This window comes from Siphateles boraxobius, unplaced genomic scaffold (assembly GCF_051911475.1).
Source record: "Siphateles boraxobius isolate OS27281-9 unplaced genomic scaffold, OSU_SipBor_1 66, whole genome shotgun sequence".
NCBI lineage: Eukaryota > Metazoa > Chordata > Actinopteri > Cypriniformes > Leuciscidae > Siphateles > Siphateles boraxobius.
Window position 1 is genome coordinate 32,090,435 of NW_027509193.1, and position 19,485 is coordinate 32,109,919.

At 36.8% G+C, this 19,485-nt stretch overlaps 1 protein-coding gene across 4 annotated transcripts; it reads right to left on the reverse strand.

Annotated features, from left to right (window-relative positions):
* Positions 1 to 149: 149 nt before the first annotated feature.
* On the reverse strand, positions 150 to 19,374 carry LOC143722306 (serine/threonine-protein kinase/endoribonuclease IRE1). Of its 4 annotated transcripts, none has more exons than XM_077213638.1 (11): positions 19,181 to 19,371; positions 18,603 to 18,656; positions 18,211 to 18,462; positions 17,516 to 17,767; positions 16,582 to 17,208; positions 16,218 to 16,381; positions 2,751 to 2,968; positions 1,817 to 1,990; positions 1,118 to 1,229; positions 871 to 959; positions 150 to 766 (listed from the first exon to the last, which is right to left on the reverse strand). In XM_077213638.1, exons 2-11 carry the CDS (start codon positions 18,622 to 18,624, stop codon positions 664 to 666), a joined length of 2,013 nt encoding a protein of 670 aa, XP_077069753.1. In that variant the 5' UTR covers positions 18,625 to 18,656; positions 19,181 to 19,371; the 3' UTR covers positions 150 to 663. The 4 variants fall into 4 exon arrangements, with proteins under 4 accessions (XP_077069753.1, XP_077069756.1, XP_077069755.1 ...); XM_077213641.1 differs by lacking the exons at positions 16,218 to 16,381; positions 16,582 to 17,208; positions 17,516 to 17,767; ... (1 more) ...; positions 18,603 to 18,656; positions 19,181 to 19,371 and adding exons at positions 4,041 to 4,204; positions 4,373 to 4,541; positions 4,791 to 4,972; ... (1 more) ...; positions 5,516 to 5,555; positions 6,012 to 6,143; XM_077213640.1 differs by lacking the exons at positions 16,218 to 16,381; positions 16,582 to 17,208; positions 17,516 to 17,767; ... (1 more) ...; positions 18,603 to 18,656; positions 19,181 to 19,371 and adding exons at positions 4,041 to 4,204; positions 4,373 to 4,972; positions 5,086 to 5,334; positions 5,516 to 5,555; positions 6,012 to 6,143.
* Positions 19,375 to 19,485: the final 111 nt, after the last annotated feature.

Sequence of the window (19,485 nt, forward strand, 5' to 3'; positions counted from 1 at the left end):
TGGTTAACGTTACTTTTCGATTCCTCTTTTATGATAAATTTAGTGTGCCTTTGCTAAATAAAAGCATTAATTTCTTCTTTTTTCACTTAAAAAACTTGTTTGCATTATTGATAATAAGAAATTATCAAACATAAAAAATAATTCGCTAGTTTGGATCGTAGTAACTTTATGTAATTTCCAGAAAACATACTCGGAGACTGCTTTCGTAAATAATTCATTTACATGATAGGAAAGAGATGTCAATCATATAAAATTATTACAGCCCTGATTTGATTCAATCTTGATTTCATAATAACTTACTCAGAATTGTATTTTGAGTAGTGGTCCCTTACAGAGAACCCACAAAGCAAAATTCAAACAAACATGTTTTTGTTACTAATATACATCCACCAACTTTCTGCTGCAATTTTAGTTTGTTAAAACATTATATTTATACTGATATTGAATACTTATATTTGAATAGACCCAGAAACCTTTGTAATTGCAAGAGAAAATATAATCACAGCTTTTTTACCTTTAATCTGTGAATCTATCTACTGAACTACAAAACCCAATAGAAATGAAGTTATGTAAAAAGTTTGAGAACAATGACTGCCGTCTGTGCTGAATGTGAAAACTGAAAACGCTTTCGCCATGTTGTGGCGCAATGTCCTCTCAGCTTCTTCAATAATCCCAGTCTAAGTCTTTAGCCACTCTGTACAAAGTGATGAAGAAGTCTGGGAAAAGACCAAAAATGTTGTTCTCTTCAAATTCATTTCTGACATTCCTGTTAGAAACAAAAGATAGAGGGAACACATTACAGACACAAAGATAAACGGCAACAGAGATGCAAGTAACTGAGATCTGGATGAACATTTTTGTCTCACTTACCCATGCACCAGTTTGTTGCGCAAAACACGCAGCAGGCCAAGTATGTCCTCCGGAAGCCTCTTGTTGGTGTCTTTCCATATTTCTGAAAGCTGCAAATAAGACGCAAACCAGCATGGATGGTCCATTGTGCTACATTACTAGTAGTCCCAACACAGCCTTGAATGAGCCAAGATAATGCGCATAGCAAGAAGAGGAAAGCTCTGGTCTTGTGTTTAGGTGAGTCATGTTGTTTTACAGTTTTACTCACCTGCGATTTCCAATTAGAAAAAGTTTTTCCCTCTGTGGCCTCCTTTGCAGTTTTGAAGAGCTTCCAAAGGTTTTTTAAATCCTCACCCACTATAGCAAGGATGTCCCTTCTCCTGAAGGACAAACAAAATAAACAAGCATAAATCACATGTGATCTAAGTTGTATCTATGTTTATTTATGTGTTGTATCTATGAATTCTATGTTTTTAGTTTTATGTATCAGGGCATAATAAAGAGAGCTGTGCATAAACGGATGGCCACAAACCTCAAAGAACTGAAGCAACATTGTAGAGAAGAGAGAGCCCAAATTCCTCTACAACGATGTGAGAGACTGATAAAGTCATATAGAAAATAAGTTATTGCTGCTAAAGGTGGTCCTACAAGCAATTAAATAATTGGGTGTACTTATCACACATGGCTTTTATTTAAATAAATCATGACACAGTGTAATATGCCATGTATTGTTGTTCATCTGAGGTTGTATTTACCTAATTTTAAGACCTGCCAAGGACCAGATGTTTTTTTTTTATTATGTCTGGATACATAAAAGTATATAATTAAAAGGGTGTACTTTCTTTTTCACATGACTGTGTGTATATATATATATATATATATATATATATATATATATATATATATATATATATATATATATATATATATATATATATATATATATATATATAAAAAAAAACCTTACTTCTTTTCGATCTTGATGTTAAGTTCACTGAAGGCCTCATCAATGGTCAGTGTTGCTGTTGGGTCTGATTCCTCTGTGTGCTCCTTTTCTATGTAGAGGTTGTGAAGTTTTGCTAAAGTCTCGTAGTTCTGGATTTCAGCCCTATCACCCAGCTTTCTGAGGACTGCATCTTTTCTGAAGGAAATAAAATGCAGGCATTGAGCAGGGCAGTTCAGAACAAGGCTGTATGATCAGAAAGTCAAACCCAGCATTCACTGCAGGTTTCTCTGAGATACGTTACAGTGTTTTGAGTTTTAAAGGAAATAGTTCATTTACTCACGTTTTCCCTTTTTTTTAAGGTGTATATTCTAGACACACATATTCATACATTGAAAGTAAATGAGGCCTGTCGAGCTCCAGAAATGACAAAACAGAATCATAAATGTGGTCCTTATGACTGGTGTGCTTTATTCGAAGTCATATAATTTCAGAACAGATCAAAATGTATTCACACTTGATAGTTTGGAATGAGAAAATAATTGGCAAAATTGTCATATTTGGGTGAACGATTCCTTGAAGATTCTCAGACTCACAGCTGAAGATAAACAGTCTTTAATCTAAATAAATGTCCTGGCAGTGACTCATTAAAAGAGAGGACATTCAAGGCTGTTTTTGTTTTTGTGAGTTTCATGAGAGAACAACATCTGAAAAACTGGAAATAAACAAAAGAAACAATCTGAGCAATCCAGACATGAAGACCAAACAGAAGATTGATCCCAGAGAAGTTGGGTAGCAAACATCACAATCAATAACAGTGAATTTATGTTTTATATTATGAGGAATATTGTTCTTTCCACAAAGATGAAAAGAGGAAAGAGATTCATGTACGTGGTAATAGCTGAATGGCAGAAGTCAAAATCACCAGAACTTTTGACAAGCATCACTTATAATTTACCTGTAATCATCCCAGAAAAAAGGGTGTCGTAGGACCTCATCAACAGTCAGTCTCTCTGCTGGTTCTTTGTTGATCATCCATTCAATGAGATCCTTTGCTACTATATCTTGTACATGTTCAAGAGAGTAGTTCCCATTCTTGATGTTCACCTCACGATCAATGTCCCCAAAGGGATGTTTCCCATCAGAGAGGATGTAGTATACCAACATCCCAGCAACCTGCAATAAATCGGGCAAACTGTGAGGCACCTACTAACAGGGCAGCGAGAAATAAACCGGAAGAGCTGATAGAGAAAGTTGTACTCTGAGGCCAATTCTCACACTGCAATTTTTCCCCACTCATCCATTCACATTTTACTTTATTAACATCAAATGGTGTTTTTTTTTTGCTCTTTCAAATAATAAAGGTGAATGGGGCTACCAAGCTCCAAAAAAAGGAGAAATAAAAAAAATCAGGTTACACTTTATTTTAAGGTGGCATAGTTACATTGTATTTTAGTCAAGTAAGTACTAATAATTAACTTCATGAACTTACTATAGAGTTACAGTTAGGGTCAGGTTTAGTTACTTGTAATTATGCATAATTTACTGTTATTAATATTGTAAGTACATGTAGTAACATGTAACTACATCACCTTAAAATAAAGTGTTGCCAATATAAACCATGAAATGTGTTTTTTAAACAATATTTTTAAGTAAGGAACAGAACAATAAGTTATTAACTGACAAACTGGTAAAAGAATGTTAAGATTGTCACAGAACAGCAAATTAACCTTTTTGACCCCCATATATTTTCCATATTTCTAATACTTGTGCTATATTTACGACAGAGCTGCTTGTTTTCAAACTATTTTTATTAGCATAAACTGCGAGAACTGAAATATAATATTTAACTAACCATGATTCATTGTTTGATCCTATAGCATTGGTCATATCGACTCCTTTTGCATCCTTTTTGTACAATGAAAGTGAATGAGGACTTGAAGCTTGTTTAAATAGAAAAACTCTTATTTTGTGTTCCATGGAACAAAGAATGTCACATGGGTGTAGAATGAGACAAGGTCAGTTACTGACGACTGTTAATTCCTTTAAGTTTGATGTAATACCAAAATAATCTTACAGAGTGTCTATCTACACTAAGTGCAAATAGCCCGCCTTGTTGGCAGAGGCCATTTACACTATTTACACTCCTCCCACTAATCATTGGTGAAAATGATACCACAATCCACCCTTAGCTTGCTGAGCTCTCAGTAATGTCATGACTGCAGTTGATTCATGGTATTTCACAAACCTGGATGTCTGAGCTCTTTTTATAGCCACTCTTTTCAGACTGATTCAGGATCTCTGTTGCCTCCCAGCCTCGAGTACCAGCTCTAAAAGTATGAACTGTGCTTCTGCCCTCCTCCAGTTTGCGACTCAAGCCGAAGTCGGCCAGCCTTGCATTTTTTCCTGAATCTGTTGAAATATGAGTTTAGCTGTCACCTGTAATATAATCTCTCTCTCTCTCTCTCTCTCTATATATATATATATACATACACATACATACAATTAATGTTACAGACTAAATTATGATACATTCATTGAAAAACTGCAAAAGTAGCACATAAAACCTATTTGTGATACCTATCAAAACATTTCTAGGCTTTATATCACGATGTACCACATCAGCATGGTGAAGAACTTGAAGGCCAAGAAGCGTCTCCTTCACTATTTTCATCAAAGCGTTGTCTATGTCCTTTTGTTCCTGCTGGCGAAGATCGTCCATGTAGTCCTCAATATCATATTCACAAAGCTGTAGCGCAAGATAATAAAAATCTTCATCCTCTGCTAGGTCCACATACCTGACGATGTTCTTGCTCTCAAGCTTTAAATCTTGAAGATGCTTCAGTTCATTTTCAAAGTATTTTTTATTCAGTGGTTGCTTGGGTATTCGTTTAATGGCCACCTCAGTGCCATCTTCCTTCAGGCCAAGATATACTGTGCCACTTCCTCCAGAGCCAATAATGTAATTATCACTTCTAGAAAAGATGATGTTACTGACTTGTTTCTTGGAGGGATCTTTCTTGAGTTCCTCTATTTTATGTCTGTGTTTTATTGAGGATGGGTTGCACCTGATGACATCATCATCTGGTCTATCCATCTTATCTTGCACATTTTCTGTTGGTACTTTATGATGGTAACACTCAGTTACCCGTTTGTCATCGGCCGTCTGTAAGGATGAACCTGGAAAATCCATTTAAAATAAAAGTTTAGCATATGTATATATATATACTGTATATATGTGTGTGTGTGTGTGTGTGTGTGTATGTGGTTAAAATATGTTGTTTACTTCATACCTTCAAGTTCTTGAATGACATCAGGCTTGATTTCTTGCAGTATTTTGTAAAAAGCAGATTTTACTGCAGGTCCTCCAGATTTCACAGCTTTTAAGAGCTCTGTGCTTTGGGTCATTTTAGTTGCGTTTGTGATCTTTGAATTCTGTGTCCAGGTAAGCTTTCCATTATCATACAGCTTATCAGTGATGGGCATCACAGATGTAACTCTTTGAATGAGAGCTTCATAGTGCCTGTCCACAAACTCAATATCTGAGTATCAAACATCAGTAAAAAAAAAAAAAAAAAGACAGTTTCACTCTTTTCTCATCTTCAGTACACAGTAACAAACCAATACATCAGCCAGCAAACCCAGAAAAAATTAATTCAAGATATGCCTATGTTATTTCAAATGTGGTGCAGTTAAGGCGGAGTTTTTTCATGTAAAACTTACGGTGACGTTCCATTGTTTTTCTTCAGTCCCTTTAAACTAACTAAAAAGACAAAACATATAAAACAACAACATTAACATGCTGCTTCTTATATTGATTATTCTTTATTCTTAATACTTTATATAAATCAAATGCCTATTTTCGCTATCATTGGTTTTGAACCAGACAAAGTCAGACTTTACTTGATATCAGGTTGGGGCAAGTTGAGACATTTTTTTTTGTCATAAATGTTTTGCTGTGGCATTGTGAAACGTACACATTTACATACCACAAAAGTCATTGTTTATTCATTCAACTGTATCTTTTTGTAGTCAAGATTCGTCTCTAGAGAAACTGACTTTCAAAAAGAAACAACAAATTAAACATTTTCAAAAATGTTCAGTGACATTTAAGATCGGAAGGAAGTCACTGACCAACAACGCAGTCAGAACGTAATAATCTAGCAGTAATAAACATTCATATTTTATGCATATACGTTACAGATGTGAGTTTCCATACCTGAAGTTTATAAGAAAGCACGGATATCTACTTGTGCAGAAATCGGGAGGTTAGAAAGAGTGCGGAAGAGGGAAACGATGCAGCCAATCAGTGCTAGCATACAACAACACGAGACCAGTGGCTTTCCTTTCGGAGTATTCCACACCCCTACATATTTAAAACAAACTCATCTTTTGCGGTCTTCTCAAATCTTCGTTACTACAAATGTCAGAGACATAGAGATATGTAAATCTATAGAAGTGTGTAATTATAACAAGCACAAGCAGCCTACTGTTGCTATGGTTACTTTCTGGCAAACAAGCACAGGTAGTTTTAACATTTTAAACTAAAAAACCTGGAAATAAAAATCAACAACAAAGAAACACAACCACACTATATATGCCATAAGAACATACATATGGCTAAATAAAATTTACAAAAACACAATTTAAAAACTTGTTACAGGAGTTACAGGGGTTTGCAATGTGTGGCGAACAGTCGACGTGAGAGAACGGCGCGAGGCCGGTGGTGCGATTGCTAAAGAGCAACACCTGTGAAGCACACCGGTCTCGCATCTCTCACGGAGGAGCGGAAGCATGAGGAGGAGCGACGACGTTGATGAGAGAGAGGAACAGGCCTGTATTTTAGTTGTTTTGTTTTTTGTATTTGTGTTTTATTTTAGCCAGTAGCCCTCCGCGAGGGGCTGCTGGCCGTTATGTTTATTTTGGGTAAGCCAGCAGTCGTCCGCGAGGGACTGCTGGCGGTATTTTTGTTTGTTTGTTTCATTTGAAATAAAGTTGATTTAATTGTTCGCCGGTTCCCGCCTCCTTCTTCCCTGAACATTGCTACACAATGATCTTCAGAAGGTTGTTCATTCGCTGTCCCAATTCAGAGGCAGCATCCTTCGAAGGCCGCAAAGGTCAGACCAAGCGTTGAAAATGGGATGGTCTACGGAAGATTGTTCTTGTTGCCTAGCAACTGTGACAGTTGTCATTGATGAGTGACAGTAACATTTGTACTAGACTTTTTTTAAAAGTTATATTAAACTGTCTGAAAACAAAACGGGGTTCACAACCTGTCTATAATATTTTCACCATGGTCCATTTCTGTATATAATAAAGAGTAAAACTACATAATCGCATTTTAGTAAGACATGTCAACATTTAAACCGCTTTAAAGTTAAACATTTTTTTATGCGGCATTTTCTCTCAACAAAAACTGGCGTGCAATGAATTCTGGGGTTGGCAAGGCTGCGAAGGATCCATCTGTTGTATCCTTCATTTCATGGGAAACAAAGACGTCATTTTAAATGAGCCTTCGAATTGGGACAGCCTTTATCGGCCCCTGTGACTTTCGAATGATACAGTCACTGAATTGGGATGCAGCTTATACAAACCATTTCACAATACATGAATGACATTCACATAGAAAAACAAGCAAATCAAGTATTAAAATCATTACATTACTGATTTGAGGCATATAAACAGCAAGTGAAAAATGTCAATATTGACTTAAAGGGTAACTAAACCCCTGGTCAGAGCCTGACTCCACCCACTGGCAATATTTGAAAAATGCTGGAAAAGTGGGCAGAGCCCAGCGGAGGGGGGCATGTACCTGAGACGTCTCTCTGTATGGAATCTGCCTACGTCACCTGCAACCGCTACTTCACGAACCACAGCAAACATCCAATAGGAATATTCAACTGCAGTAGCCACCGTTCAACCTGAAGAGGGCAGCCCTCCCCATATATGGTAGAATTAAAACACTTTAAACCCAAATGTCTGAAATGTACTGGAATCAATGAACAGCATTTATGAAGCTCCATTCTTACAGATCATTAACTAAAAAAAGTTGTTTTGGTGTTTAGTAACCCTTTAACTCAAAAACATGATAGCAAAGATACACAGGCCTTGAAACGACCATCAACAGCCTTGAGCTGAAACCAATATTGTGGAATTTAGATTTGGGCGATGGTGATTCATTAAAATATAATTATTCAACATTAAGTGCAAAGCAGTGGAAGTGGCTATAGGTGTCTGCATCCAATCTCTCAGTCTCTTAATATTCCCAGCCCATGTCTGTAGCCAACCGGTGTAAACTGATGAGGAAATCTGGGAACTCATCAATCATCTTCTCTTCATAGAAGAGTTTTTTCCTGTTGGAAACAGATTTTGAAAAGTCAAATCTAACAATACAGGATATACAATAAATACAATGATAAATACAAATGTTATTTACAGAACCTTCTGTACAACACTGTATACATGTATGCAGAAACTACTGAGGTTGTCTTTATTTAACCTTATAAAACGGTTAGTTCCAATCCTTGATTCTGATTGGTCAATAGCTGTGCTTTATCTTTGGCTTTATTCACGATAAAACACGGCTATGACCGCTTCACCCACCGGTTCTATTTATCACTGCGCCCTAAGCAACACCCTTAGCAACCACACGTATCAACACAAACAGAAAAAAACGTAAGAATTAAAAAGGCTAAAATGTTTAAAGTAAATTTCGATTTACTAGGTGGCATGACGATGGATAAGTGGTTTGAGGAACAATTTGTAGAGACTTCTACAAATATGAACCGTCATGCTGAAGTGCTGAAATGTAACATTGATACATTCGACAAGACTCGTTGTTATGTTCTATAAGACCTTTGCATTTAGTTCGCTACTTTCTCCCCCTAGTGGTCATCTGGGAGTAATTCATTGTGTTCATATATAATTCTTACATTGCTTTCATTGGCTGATTTTATCACATGATGCAGTCTGATCAGGACACATTAGTAGTTATAATCAATGCGGTCAGCTTGCAGCTTCAGTCACCTTATCCTGTTCCCACTCTGTTTGTGCCTTGGGAAAGCATCGCTTGTAAGTTGTATTTAAATTTATAGTTAATTACATTGATATTCAAGTGTCATGTAAGACGTTCTGTGATGTTACTTGAATATTTATTTGTCAACATGTGAAACTGCTATTGTAGCTATAGCTTTTCAGCTAAGAGGTAGCCAATAGTTTGTTAGTTTAGCTGTTGAGCTGCACATACTATATTTACAAGTTATTTACAGCTATAAGCATACCAGCTGAATGTAATATAATACATGTTACAACTTTGTAGCTTAAAAGTATATTATTTTATGTCTTTTAATGTATGATTTGTTTGAATAGCATTCAGTGATTGGTGCTATCTTTCTGTATCATTTCAGTTTTACAAAAATTCCTTCATGAGAATTACGACAACAGTAAAGAGCCTTGAACTTTACTCCAGCCTCTGACTTTCTCTTGAAGCCTGTTAGCTATCTGTCGATTTGTGTACAGTCACACACACTGAGGACAGAATACTCGTAATGAAAAAAATACCGTGCAGCAAACCCAATGGGCAGTGAAATGCTTCGGTGACTGGTGTAGTGAAAAAGGGTTGCAGCATTGATTTTAAACAAATCACCAAGACGGAACTCAACGCACTTCTCCGTGACTTCTACGGAACTGTCAGGAAAATATGGGATCAGTAGCTATATAGCGTTACGTGCGGGTCTGAACAGATTCCTGAATGATCCACCTTTGAGTTTGTCCTGGTGTCTGATGAGAGACAGCGAATTCACCTCATCCAATAATGTTTTCGTTGGAGTCGTAAAGACAATGAGAAGAGAGGTTCGTGATAAAACGGAGCATCACACACCGATTTCTACTAAAGATTTCAGCACCATAAAACTGTCCGATGCGCTTAATCCTAACACACCTGAAGGACTCGTAAACAAAGTCTGGTTTGACGTGCAGTTACACTTCGGACGTAGAGGAAAAGAGGGGAACAGAGAACTTATTCCAGACTCATTCCGCATTTTAACAAACGAAAATGGTCTAAAGTATGTCACAATGAGCTTCAATGAAGACACAAAAAACATAAGGACCCACATGACAGAAATAAGGAGAGCAGGCGTGGCTTCATGTTCCAACAAACTGGGAACCCGCTTTGTCCCGTTGCCTCTTTAGAGAAGTACGTTTCTCTTCTGCCATCTAACCCCCCTGCTTTTTACCTTCACCCCAAAAAGCAAAACCTCTCTAAATGTGTTTGGTACGTAGATCACGTAGCGGCACATAAATCATATTAGCTAATTATAATTTGTGTTAAATCTTGTGTTAAAGTTTTTTCTCATTTTTGACTGTTGCATGTACACAAGAGAGCCTATGGGTGTGAACTACCTTGCAATAATGTTGCAGAGAATTTGTAAAGCAGCAGGCACCTACACAAATCACTGCCTTCGCAGCACCATGGTGCAGAGATTGTCCGATGCTGGTCTCGAATCAAGGGAAATTATGGCTGCGTTTACACTTGGCATTAACATGCGACCTGTATCCGGATGTTGTCCACATACACATTGAAAAGACAAGTGTAAACGCGCTTCTGATCGGAATTTTATCCGATCAGCGTGTCCAGGTTCGGAGGTAGTCGAGGACGCATTCATTGTGATCGGATCTCTGTGTAATGTAAACGCAATCCAGCCATCGTGTCTGCATTCACAGGTGGACGTAATTTAAATCAGGGATGCAAACACATGTATGGTCAAAAAAGAGAGAGGTTATCGAAGCCCTCGCCCCACGGCAAATATCCATAATTGTGATGAATTTAATCCTTTGTAAGTTATCATTTTGCAGTGTAAGATTACAGTTAACACCTTTAAATATTACATAAATGTATTATGTATTTTTATTAAACTTAATGAGTGTATAAATCAGCAGCAAAAAGTAATTCTTGAAAAAATCTGCACAGTAATTTTATAAAAACTAAACATGTTAATAAAAACAAATTACTATTAGTACTCTTATAAAATTCGAATATGCAATCATACATTTCACAGTTTTATATTTATATATGAATGTCAAGAATTCAGAAGTGTATGTATTTATATAGCCTACACTAGCCTGCACTACACAGAAATAATATACAATTAAATTATACTTATTTTAAATGTATTGTGCAGGATAGGTATAAAAAAATATAGGCTTTTAATAATCTTTCAGTGCGCAAAACCATGAACGCTTCAAAACAGAGCGCACAAAGCGCGTATGCGCATCGCGGGTGCAGAATGATGTGCTCAAAGCAACATGGAGTCACAGTGTGCAGTGTGCAGTGCATTTAAAAGTTCACGGCACAAAGCGAAGAAATGTCGAGCGCACAAATCCTAGTGTATATCTGTCCAACAGTTTATTGATCATTTGTTTCTTCACAGTTTTAAATTCCAGTTATTGTGCGTTTGATGTCATTCAGTCAGTCATAGTCCTTGTGCTAACAGGCACGGTAGCGAGTCGTTTAAAAACAGCAACAAACATAATATACAAATACACAACATAAAGTAATTTTATGCAAATCCACAGCCTTTTATCTACAGATCAAGCACTAATGTTAATATATCATATTGGAGAGAGTTTTACCGTGCATCCTGCTGTAACCGGACGAGGCGCGCGCTGTTTGAATACTGAATGGAGAATGATTGACAGCCGCAGAGGAGGGAAAACGAGTTTCCGTAAACTTTAATTTAATGATGTAAATAGACTTCTGTCCCTCACATTAAGCTATGGAATGACTTCAGATGACTTTGTGAAATTATAATAAGACCCTCTCAGTCTCAGACCCAAGTCACCCAAACTGACGTGAGAAAAGCGTGAGGCGCCGAAAAGCATGCTGTTTGCATCCCTGTTAAATCCCTGCCCAGTCTCTCCGCGTGGCTGTCTGGGGTGGTGATGGCGCAGTGGATAAGACACATGCCTGTGGTGTGAGAGACCCGGGGTCAAATCCACTGTGAGACACCAATGTGTCCCTGAGCAAGACACTTAACCTCTAGTTGCTCCAGAGGCGTGTGACCTCTGACATATATAGCAATTGTAAGTCGCTTTGGATAAAAGCGTCAGCTAAATGAATAAGTGTAAATGTAAATGTCAGAAAATAATGGACAGACAGAGTTTAGACAAGAAATGAAACTTATTTGAACCTTACAATAAACGTCAATCTTTTATTTAGACTTACATTATACTATGCGTGTCATTTTTCATTTTAATTGTGCAACATTATCTGAACGAGGCGATCGCCTACAATCACAGGCAGTCATGAGATCTTAATGAAGAGCTGTACGCTGCTTTGCCAGAGGAATAATCGGAATTGGAATTTTTTATGTTTTAATGTTGTTTTTCAGCATGTTTATCAATCTCCCATTTCTGTCAATAGTCATTTCACGCTATGACCTTAAACCCAGATGATTGATGTGGCTTTAACATGATCAACAGTTATTTTTGTATGATAAACTCTGGAAGTAATTCCTTCGTTCAAAAAACTGAATTTGATCTAATTACTGGAGATTGCATAGGAAAGTAAGGTGAGTGAGTGAAAGCAATTGGGACATTGTTTAATTTGTATAATCTTTAGGCTACTCTTTTCTGGGGTCGTGCCACAGACCTAATTTAAATATTATGCAGGAAACAGAAATCCAATCGGTTATCCAGAAACAGAGGCTACTTAATGTGTACAAATGTAAATGCACCATGTCCTGATTGGCTACTGATCCGATCTGCTTGATCGGATCACGGTGATCGCATGTTAATGCCAAGTGTAAACGCTGCATCTGTCTGTGAGTGGACATAAGTGTGAAAGTTCACTACAGAGCTACTGGAGGCCAAACTTAAAACAAAGAAAGCATTGGAGCGATCATTCTTGCTGCAACAGAAAACACTGCTGACAGTGCTGAGCCCCAACTAAAGAGAACCGCGTTAAATATCACCACAGTGTAGCCGATTGAAATGAGACAAATATTTAATGCGTGCACAATAAACGGAGATGTTCAAATAAATTTACATAAACAATAAAAAAGTATCTCTTGTTAGGCAGCATTTTAGCAACTAAATTAATAACATAAAATGGATTAAAGACCTAACTGTTATCTATCAAAATATGTGCCCTTGTGTTTTTATTTATAGGCTATGTAAATATTTAGTTTAGTGTAGAGAGAAAATAACGGAATAAACAAAAAATAAACGTTTTCTCATGCTGAGAGATAAGCTATGCCTATATTTGTGTGAGGAAATTTCACAAATATTGTGTTGAGAAAAATAAAAAGAATGAGACAAAGTTTGAGAACGGGTTATTGTTTTCATTTGAGCTTTCATGAATATTACATATTGGAACGTTGTTGTTCACGGTCAGGGACTATTTTTTTCTAGCGGAAGGAATGCTTTTATTGATTTAACTTCATGAAATTTCCACTAATAATTTTTTTTCTTTAATATTGTGTGGTAACCGTTTTATAAAAGCAATAAGGTAGGCTACTCGAGGCAAGTGCTTTATCGTGAATAAGCTCCGTGCTTTAGCTTTATCGTGAATAAGCGCCGCTTCGAGTCGTGCCTAACAACGCCCTTCTGCCGTTACTTATTCACGATACAGCACCGCCTCTTGTACATTATTGCTTACTTAAAAATCCCCCCTCCCTATTTTTGTACTTACTGATGTCCCAGTGCATTGCGCAAATACCGTAATAGGCCAAGTAAGTCATTGGGAAGACCTTTGCCAATTTTTGTCCATGTCGCAGGAGCCTGCAAATACAAAGCCGGAGTCTTACATCAAGAAATCTCAGGGCAAGAAACAATGACAGCAAATATCCATACGATACAACACTGTTTTAATAATGATTTAATATGTTATAGTGAATATTGCAGTATTTATTAAAAATGATTTATCAATGCACATTATTTTTTACATTCATGTGCCCCCGAATCTTTAATCAAAATAACTTCCCCTCCCTCTTGCATCTCTTCTCTTCTCTGATGATGCGTTTACTGTGAGGGCGATAGCAAACCAAAACCATCTAACCAGCCATCCAATCCTTTTGCAGTCTTCTCAAATCGTTAAGACATAGAGCTGGTAAGTCCCTCCCCTTCCGCTAACCCCGCTGGACCTCTAGGTTAAAAAATCGTCAATGCAAGTGAATGAGAGAAAATAATTATTTTCTGATCCCGTTTGAATTTTGCAATGAATGTGAACATATGTTGTCTGTGAATTTTTTATATAATTTTTCGTGTAAAGAATGCTAAATTTAGCGGGTATAATTTTCATACGGTTAGACTTTGTGTGAGAGCACTTTGTGGACTACAACTCTTCGCTGCTTTCGACGCATTTGATATACGTCACCACCACTAGCACATGGATCCCGCTAAACATGCCTGTGTCTTTGGTGCACTTCACCGCCTTCTTTCAGGGAGAGAAACACACAGGCATCTCTATCTAATTCCTTAGATTATCCAACCGTGATTTGTGGAGGGAAAATGTGTTTTGCGGTGACGTCACATATGCGACGTGTAGTCTTTCTCGTTATGTCTATTCCACAACTGCTAGCCAAAGAATCATACAATATACTGTCAAACTCGTTACATGAGAAATAATATAAAAAATTCACAGACAACATATATTCACATTCATGGCACAATTCAAACGGGATCAGAAAATAATTATTTTCTCTCATTCACTTGCATTGACGCTTTTTCAACCTAGAGGTCCACTTGGAGTTTTAAGAATGGGCGGGACTTACCAGCTCTATAGTCGAGATACGTAATCTATAGAAGTGAGAAATTATAACAATATTCAATATTTATGTTTGCGTTTATGTCCCCATGGACAAAATCAAGTCCCGCCCAACATTTTTCCTTGTTTAAGAATCTGTTGTTCACTTGAATATAGGCTTACGCTATAAATATAAAGAAAAGACTATTGCAATTTCAGTTTTATGCCGATGTATGAATGCAGTCTGGTTCGTATTTTCCTTTGCCCTGCTCAGTTTGTTGCATGATAACAACAATAGAATTGAGAAGCATTTCCTCTCCCTTTAAAATTTGATAAGCCTGGTGTTTTTTTACTATCCTAAATATACATGATTAAATTGTTAGTTACATTGTACTATTAATTCAGCAGTTTTTTCACTGTCCAATCAGAACAAAGCTACAAACCAATTTGAAGTCGCTACCTGCTGAGAATCACTCATCTAGTTCGCTGTGTGCTGTTAATAGTCCAAACACACGTTTTGACAAGGAGAGGAAAACACATCTCTTACGTTTGCTGAGGAAGTCTTTACTCACCTTTGACCTCCAGTCAGAAAAGGATTTTCCTTTTGTGTATTTCTGTACAGTGTCATAAAGCTTTTTATTGCTTTCATAGTTCTTGTATTCCTGGACGTCCTCTTCATTACCCAGATTGTGAAGGACCTCCTTTATCCTGAAGGAAAAACATTGTTTTGAAGGTATACATTAAGTGTGAGTCCACATCAATTCTACACATTGATCTAATCCTACTTTCAGAGAAAAAAGCTGGTGCATATATCAGGGCTAGTCAGGGGATTTATCAATGGAAGATTTACCTAACAGAGTTTTACTCTTATTAATATGATAATATAGCAATTTAATCTTACTAACAGGCAGCAAAGCAGCACACTGTAGAGACGTCTCAAGAACTGATGCCAAGATATATGATGATAGATGGCAAGATAATAAAGAGCCCAAAGTCTAGAAACAAGATCATGCCAGGTCTCAGTATGAGTCGAAAAGCAACTTTTGTCAGAGTATCAGGCAAAAACAGCAACTGAAATACTGGAAATAAAAGGGAGAAAGAAGTAAAAGAGTAAGAGGATGCAGTGGAAGACTAGGCAGAAGATACATCATTACTATAAGTATAATAGTGAAAATACACAGTGTCATTTAACTGCCGCTTTTAGTTGTGAAAAGCAAGAATAAGCAGCAAAGCATTTCTTCGTAAGCATCAAACATTAATTTTGATTTACCTTTCATCATCCCAGAAATAGGGGTGATCTAAGACCTCGTCGACAGTTGGTCTTTTATCTTGGTCTTTGTTGATCATCCATTCTACGAGATCCGTTGCTTTTTTGTCTTGGACATCGTTAAGAGAATATTCCCCGTTCGAAACGTTTACCTCACAGCGGATGTCATCTCCAAAAGGATGTTTCCCATCAGAGAGGATGTAATAGGTTAACATTCCCGCAACCTACAATAAATGAGGATCATCTGTCAGTTATCTAACAGGGAAAACTGCACAATACAAACCACTGGACATGATTAGAGTTGGAAAAGTGCAAGAAATCAAGATTTCTATGAACTAAACGGATAATCAAATCCTCTCTTAGGTAGATGGTCTCATGTTAGCATGACTGCAGTTGATTCGTGGTATTTCACAAACCTGGATGTCTGAGCTCTTCTTGTAACGGCCCTTTTCGGTCTGATTCAGGATCTCTGTTGCCTCCCAGCCTCGTGTACCAGCTCTTACAGTATACACTGTGGTTTTTCCATCCTCCAGTTTACGACTGATACCAAAGTCAGCCAGCCTTGCCCTTTTTTCTACGTCTAATAATAGAAATATTTTAGTTTTGAATATGTTTAATTAAAGTTAAATTCTGTCATTATTTACTCTCCCTCATGTCATTCCAAACCTTTATTGCATTTTTATGAAGACAATTTTAGGTCGGGTTATCGCTTTTTAAAGTAAAAGTCAACTGTATAGAATCATTTGTATTATTCCAAGATTAAAAAAAAAATATTTGTACCTATCAAAACATTTCTAGGCTTTATATCACGATGTATCACATCAGCATGGTGAAGAACTTGAAGGCCAAGAAGCATCTCCTTCACTATTTTCCTCAAAGCGTTGTCTTTGTTCTTTTGTTCCTGCCGACGAAGATCGTCCATGTAGTCCACTAGATCATATTCACAAAGCCGGTTTGCAAGATAGTAAAAATCTTTACCCACTTCAAAGGTCACATACCTGACGATATACTGGCTCTCAAGCTTCAGATTTTGCAAATGTTTCAGCTCATTTTCAATATCTTTGTTGTTTTTTGGGTTCTTTGTTATTAGTTTAATGGCCACCTCAATGCCATCTTTACTCAAGCCAACATATACTTGTGCGCCGCTTCCTCCAGGGCTTATCATGTACTTCTCATCTTTATAAAAGTAGAGATTCCCTACTTTTTCAATGTCAGTCTCTTTTAACAGCTCCTCTAGTTTTGTACCATGTATTTCGGAGGATTTGTTCCACCTGGGGATTTGTTTTTCCTCAGTCTTTTGTTCAATAGTTTGCACTTGTACTGTTTCTGCATGTTGAGAGGGAAATTTAATTTCCATTAATTCTGATGAGGTCTGTGCCGAAGACTTTGGAATCCCTTGTTGAACTCCTACATAAATATAAATGATATAAGAAATATATATGATACTGTATATTTCTATGTTATATGTATGTTTCTTTACAAAACATTTCTTTACTTTTTTAAAGTTGTATATCTCAATTGCACAACAGAGCATAATGTAGTGCTTGTTGTCAATGGAATTATTATTATGCAAACTCACAATTTAATCCAAGAAGTTGCATAAGCATAAGCAACATGAGAATAAATATCCATTCAACGTTAGAATCTGTGCCATGGCCATTTGGGTTTTGTCTTGTATGTAGCTAAATGTTTAGTATTTCCTAATCTATCTCACCTTTTTGTTTAAGATCTTCATCCAGGAAATTCTGCTTGTCTTTAAGCAAATTGTAAAAAGCAGATTTTGCTTTGTAAGAGTTTAGAGCCTCAAGGAGCTCTCTCATTTTATTCTGATCTATAGCAGCTGCCCGAATCTTTGAGTATGTTTCACGGTCAATTATTGTAACAGCCCTCATTACATCAGCAATGGGCATTACAGGAGTAACCCTCTGGATGAGATCTGCACTGCAATTGTCCACAAATTGAGCATCTGAAAAACAAATGACAGTTAAACCAGAATATTTCCCAATATGTACAGTGAGTAATACTGCAGAGAGGAAACATCCATTCAAGGAGTTTTTCCAGACTGAGTTTAAGAGTCGTGTTGACTGTGCATATAAGCCAGTTGAGTTTTGATTGGAAGCTCGGTTCTGCCACGGAATAAAAAATGGTAACTTGCGAGTTTATATCTCACAATTCCAAAACAAATTGCAATTCTGACTGTATTTCTCACAAATCCAGAATTGCAAGATATAGTCAGAATTGTGAGATAAAAACTCAAAATTGTAAGAAAATTTTCCCCCTCACAATTCTGAGATAAAAGGTCACCATTACCTTTTTTACTTTTGTATTCTGTGGCATAAATAAGCTTCCATAATTTTGCATTGTACAGCATGTGTTGAAAAATATTTACTTTTACTAAATCTCTCTCACCTTGTCGTTCAAGCTCTTCGATCAGTTCTGGAATCTTAGTTTTCAACTTATTGTAAAAGGCAGATTTTGCTTTGTCAGTGCTCAGAGCACGTAAGAGCACAGTCATTTTATCCACATCTGTAGACAAATTCAGAATCTGTGTGCATATTTCTTGCTGAATTATTGCAGCGTCTCTCAATGCATTAGCAATGTGCATCACAGAAGTAACCCTGTGGATGAGAACTTTACTGTGATGTTTCACAAAAAGAGCATCTGAAATAAAAAAATGACATTAGTTGAAGATCAGTTTATGCATCATTGTGAGCTAATGCAGAATGTTGCATATGAACTACATTTTTAATTGCTAGTCTGTGGTGTAGGCTACATGAGTTGGAGTGTCACTTTAAACTTACGCAGCTCCTCCATTGTTTTCATTCAATGTCTGAAAAACTGAAAGTCTTGAAAACCTAATCAAATCGATGAAAGCAATGAAGACAGAAGAAACATTGATTAGAAGAATATACAGCAAGTCTATATGCAATTAATATACATACATTAATCCCATGTGAATGCAAATATTCAAACCTCATGAACACATGCTTATGCAACTCGCTAAACACATGGCAATTGCTGACAGGCAAAATTAGCCTAAATTACTATGTATTATACAGTATTATATTAAGTAATTATAATAAATAATAATTATTAAGGGGTGGAGCTTAACCTAAATCATATCTAGCTACGCCAGAGATGTCCAGAGCATGGTCCAGAGAGGGGGAGCTGGACGTGAAGCTCCACCCATTGGCTCTGAAGTGAGCAACTTCCCTTTACTTTCATCAGAAAAAATTACCCGGGAAAAAAAAAACGAAACAATTTAATACACAAGCAATACACTAGGATGGCTTATGTCCATCAGCACATTTAAAACAACTACACGCCGTTAAAGACTAAAAAGACATTTTAAGCAACCTTATTGAACTTTTCTCCTTACCTGAAACAGTAACTTAGACCTAAGTTAACTGTTAACGTTACGTCAACTTTGTAGTTCAGAATTGCGAACGAGTTGTTCTTTTGAACCGGATATTTTCCTTGTTATGATTCGTTAAAAGCGGACAGAAAAAAATCACAAGAGTGAGCTGCGTGACTGAAACAATTCGGTTACTTCCTTTGGTTAATGGTTATGTCGTTTGAAAAATTGGATGTAGGATACAAAGCAGGATTCTACTGGCCATTCAACTCCATGTGTCAGATAGCAGAAAGCCCAGTGATTGGTTAAAAGAACTGCCAATCAAAGCA

Coding starts and splice junctions, on each gene's coding strand:
- LOC143722306 (XM_077213638.1), bottom strand. CDS start 18,624: ATGAAAACAATGGAGGAGCTGC. Junction 18,463..18,602: donor GAAAACAATGGAGGAGCTGC/GTAAGTTTAAAG, acceptor TTTTTATTTCAG/ATGCTCTTTTTGTGAAACAT. Junction 767..870: donor CGCAACAAACTGGTGCATGG/GTAAGTGAGACA, acceptor TGTTTCTAACAG/GAATGTCAGAAATGAATTTG.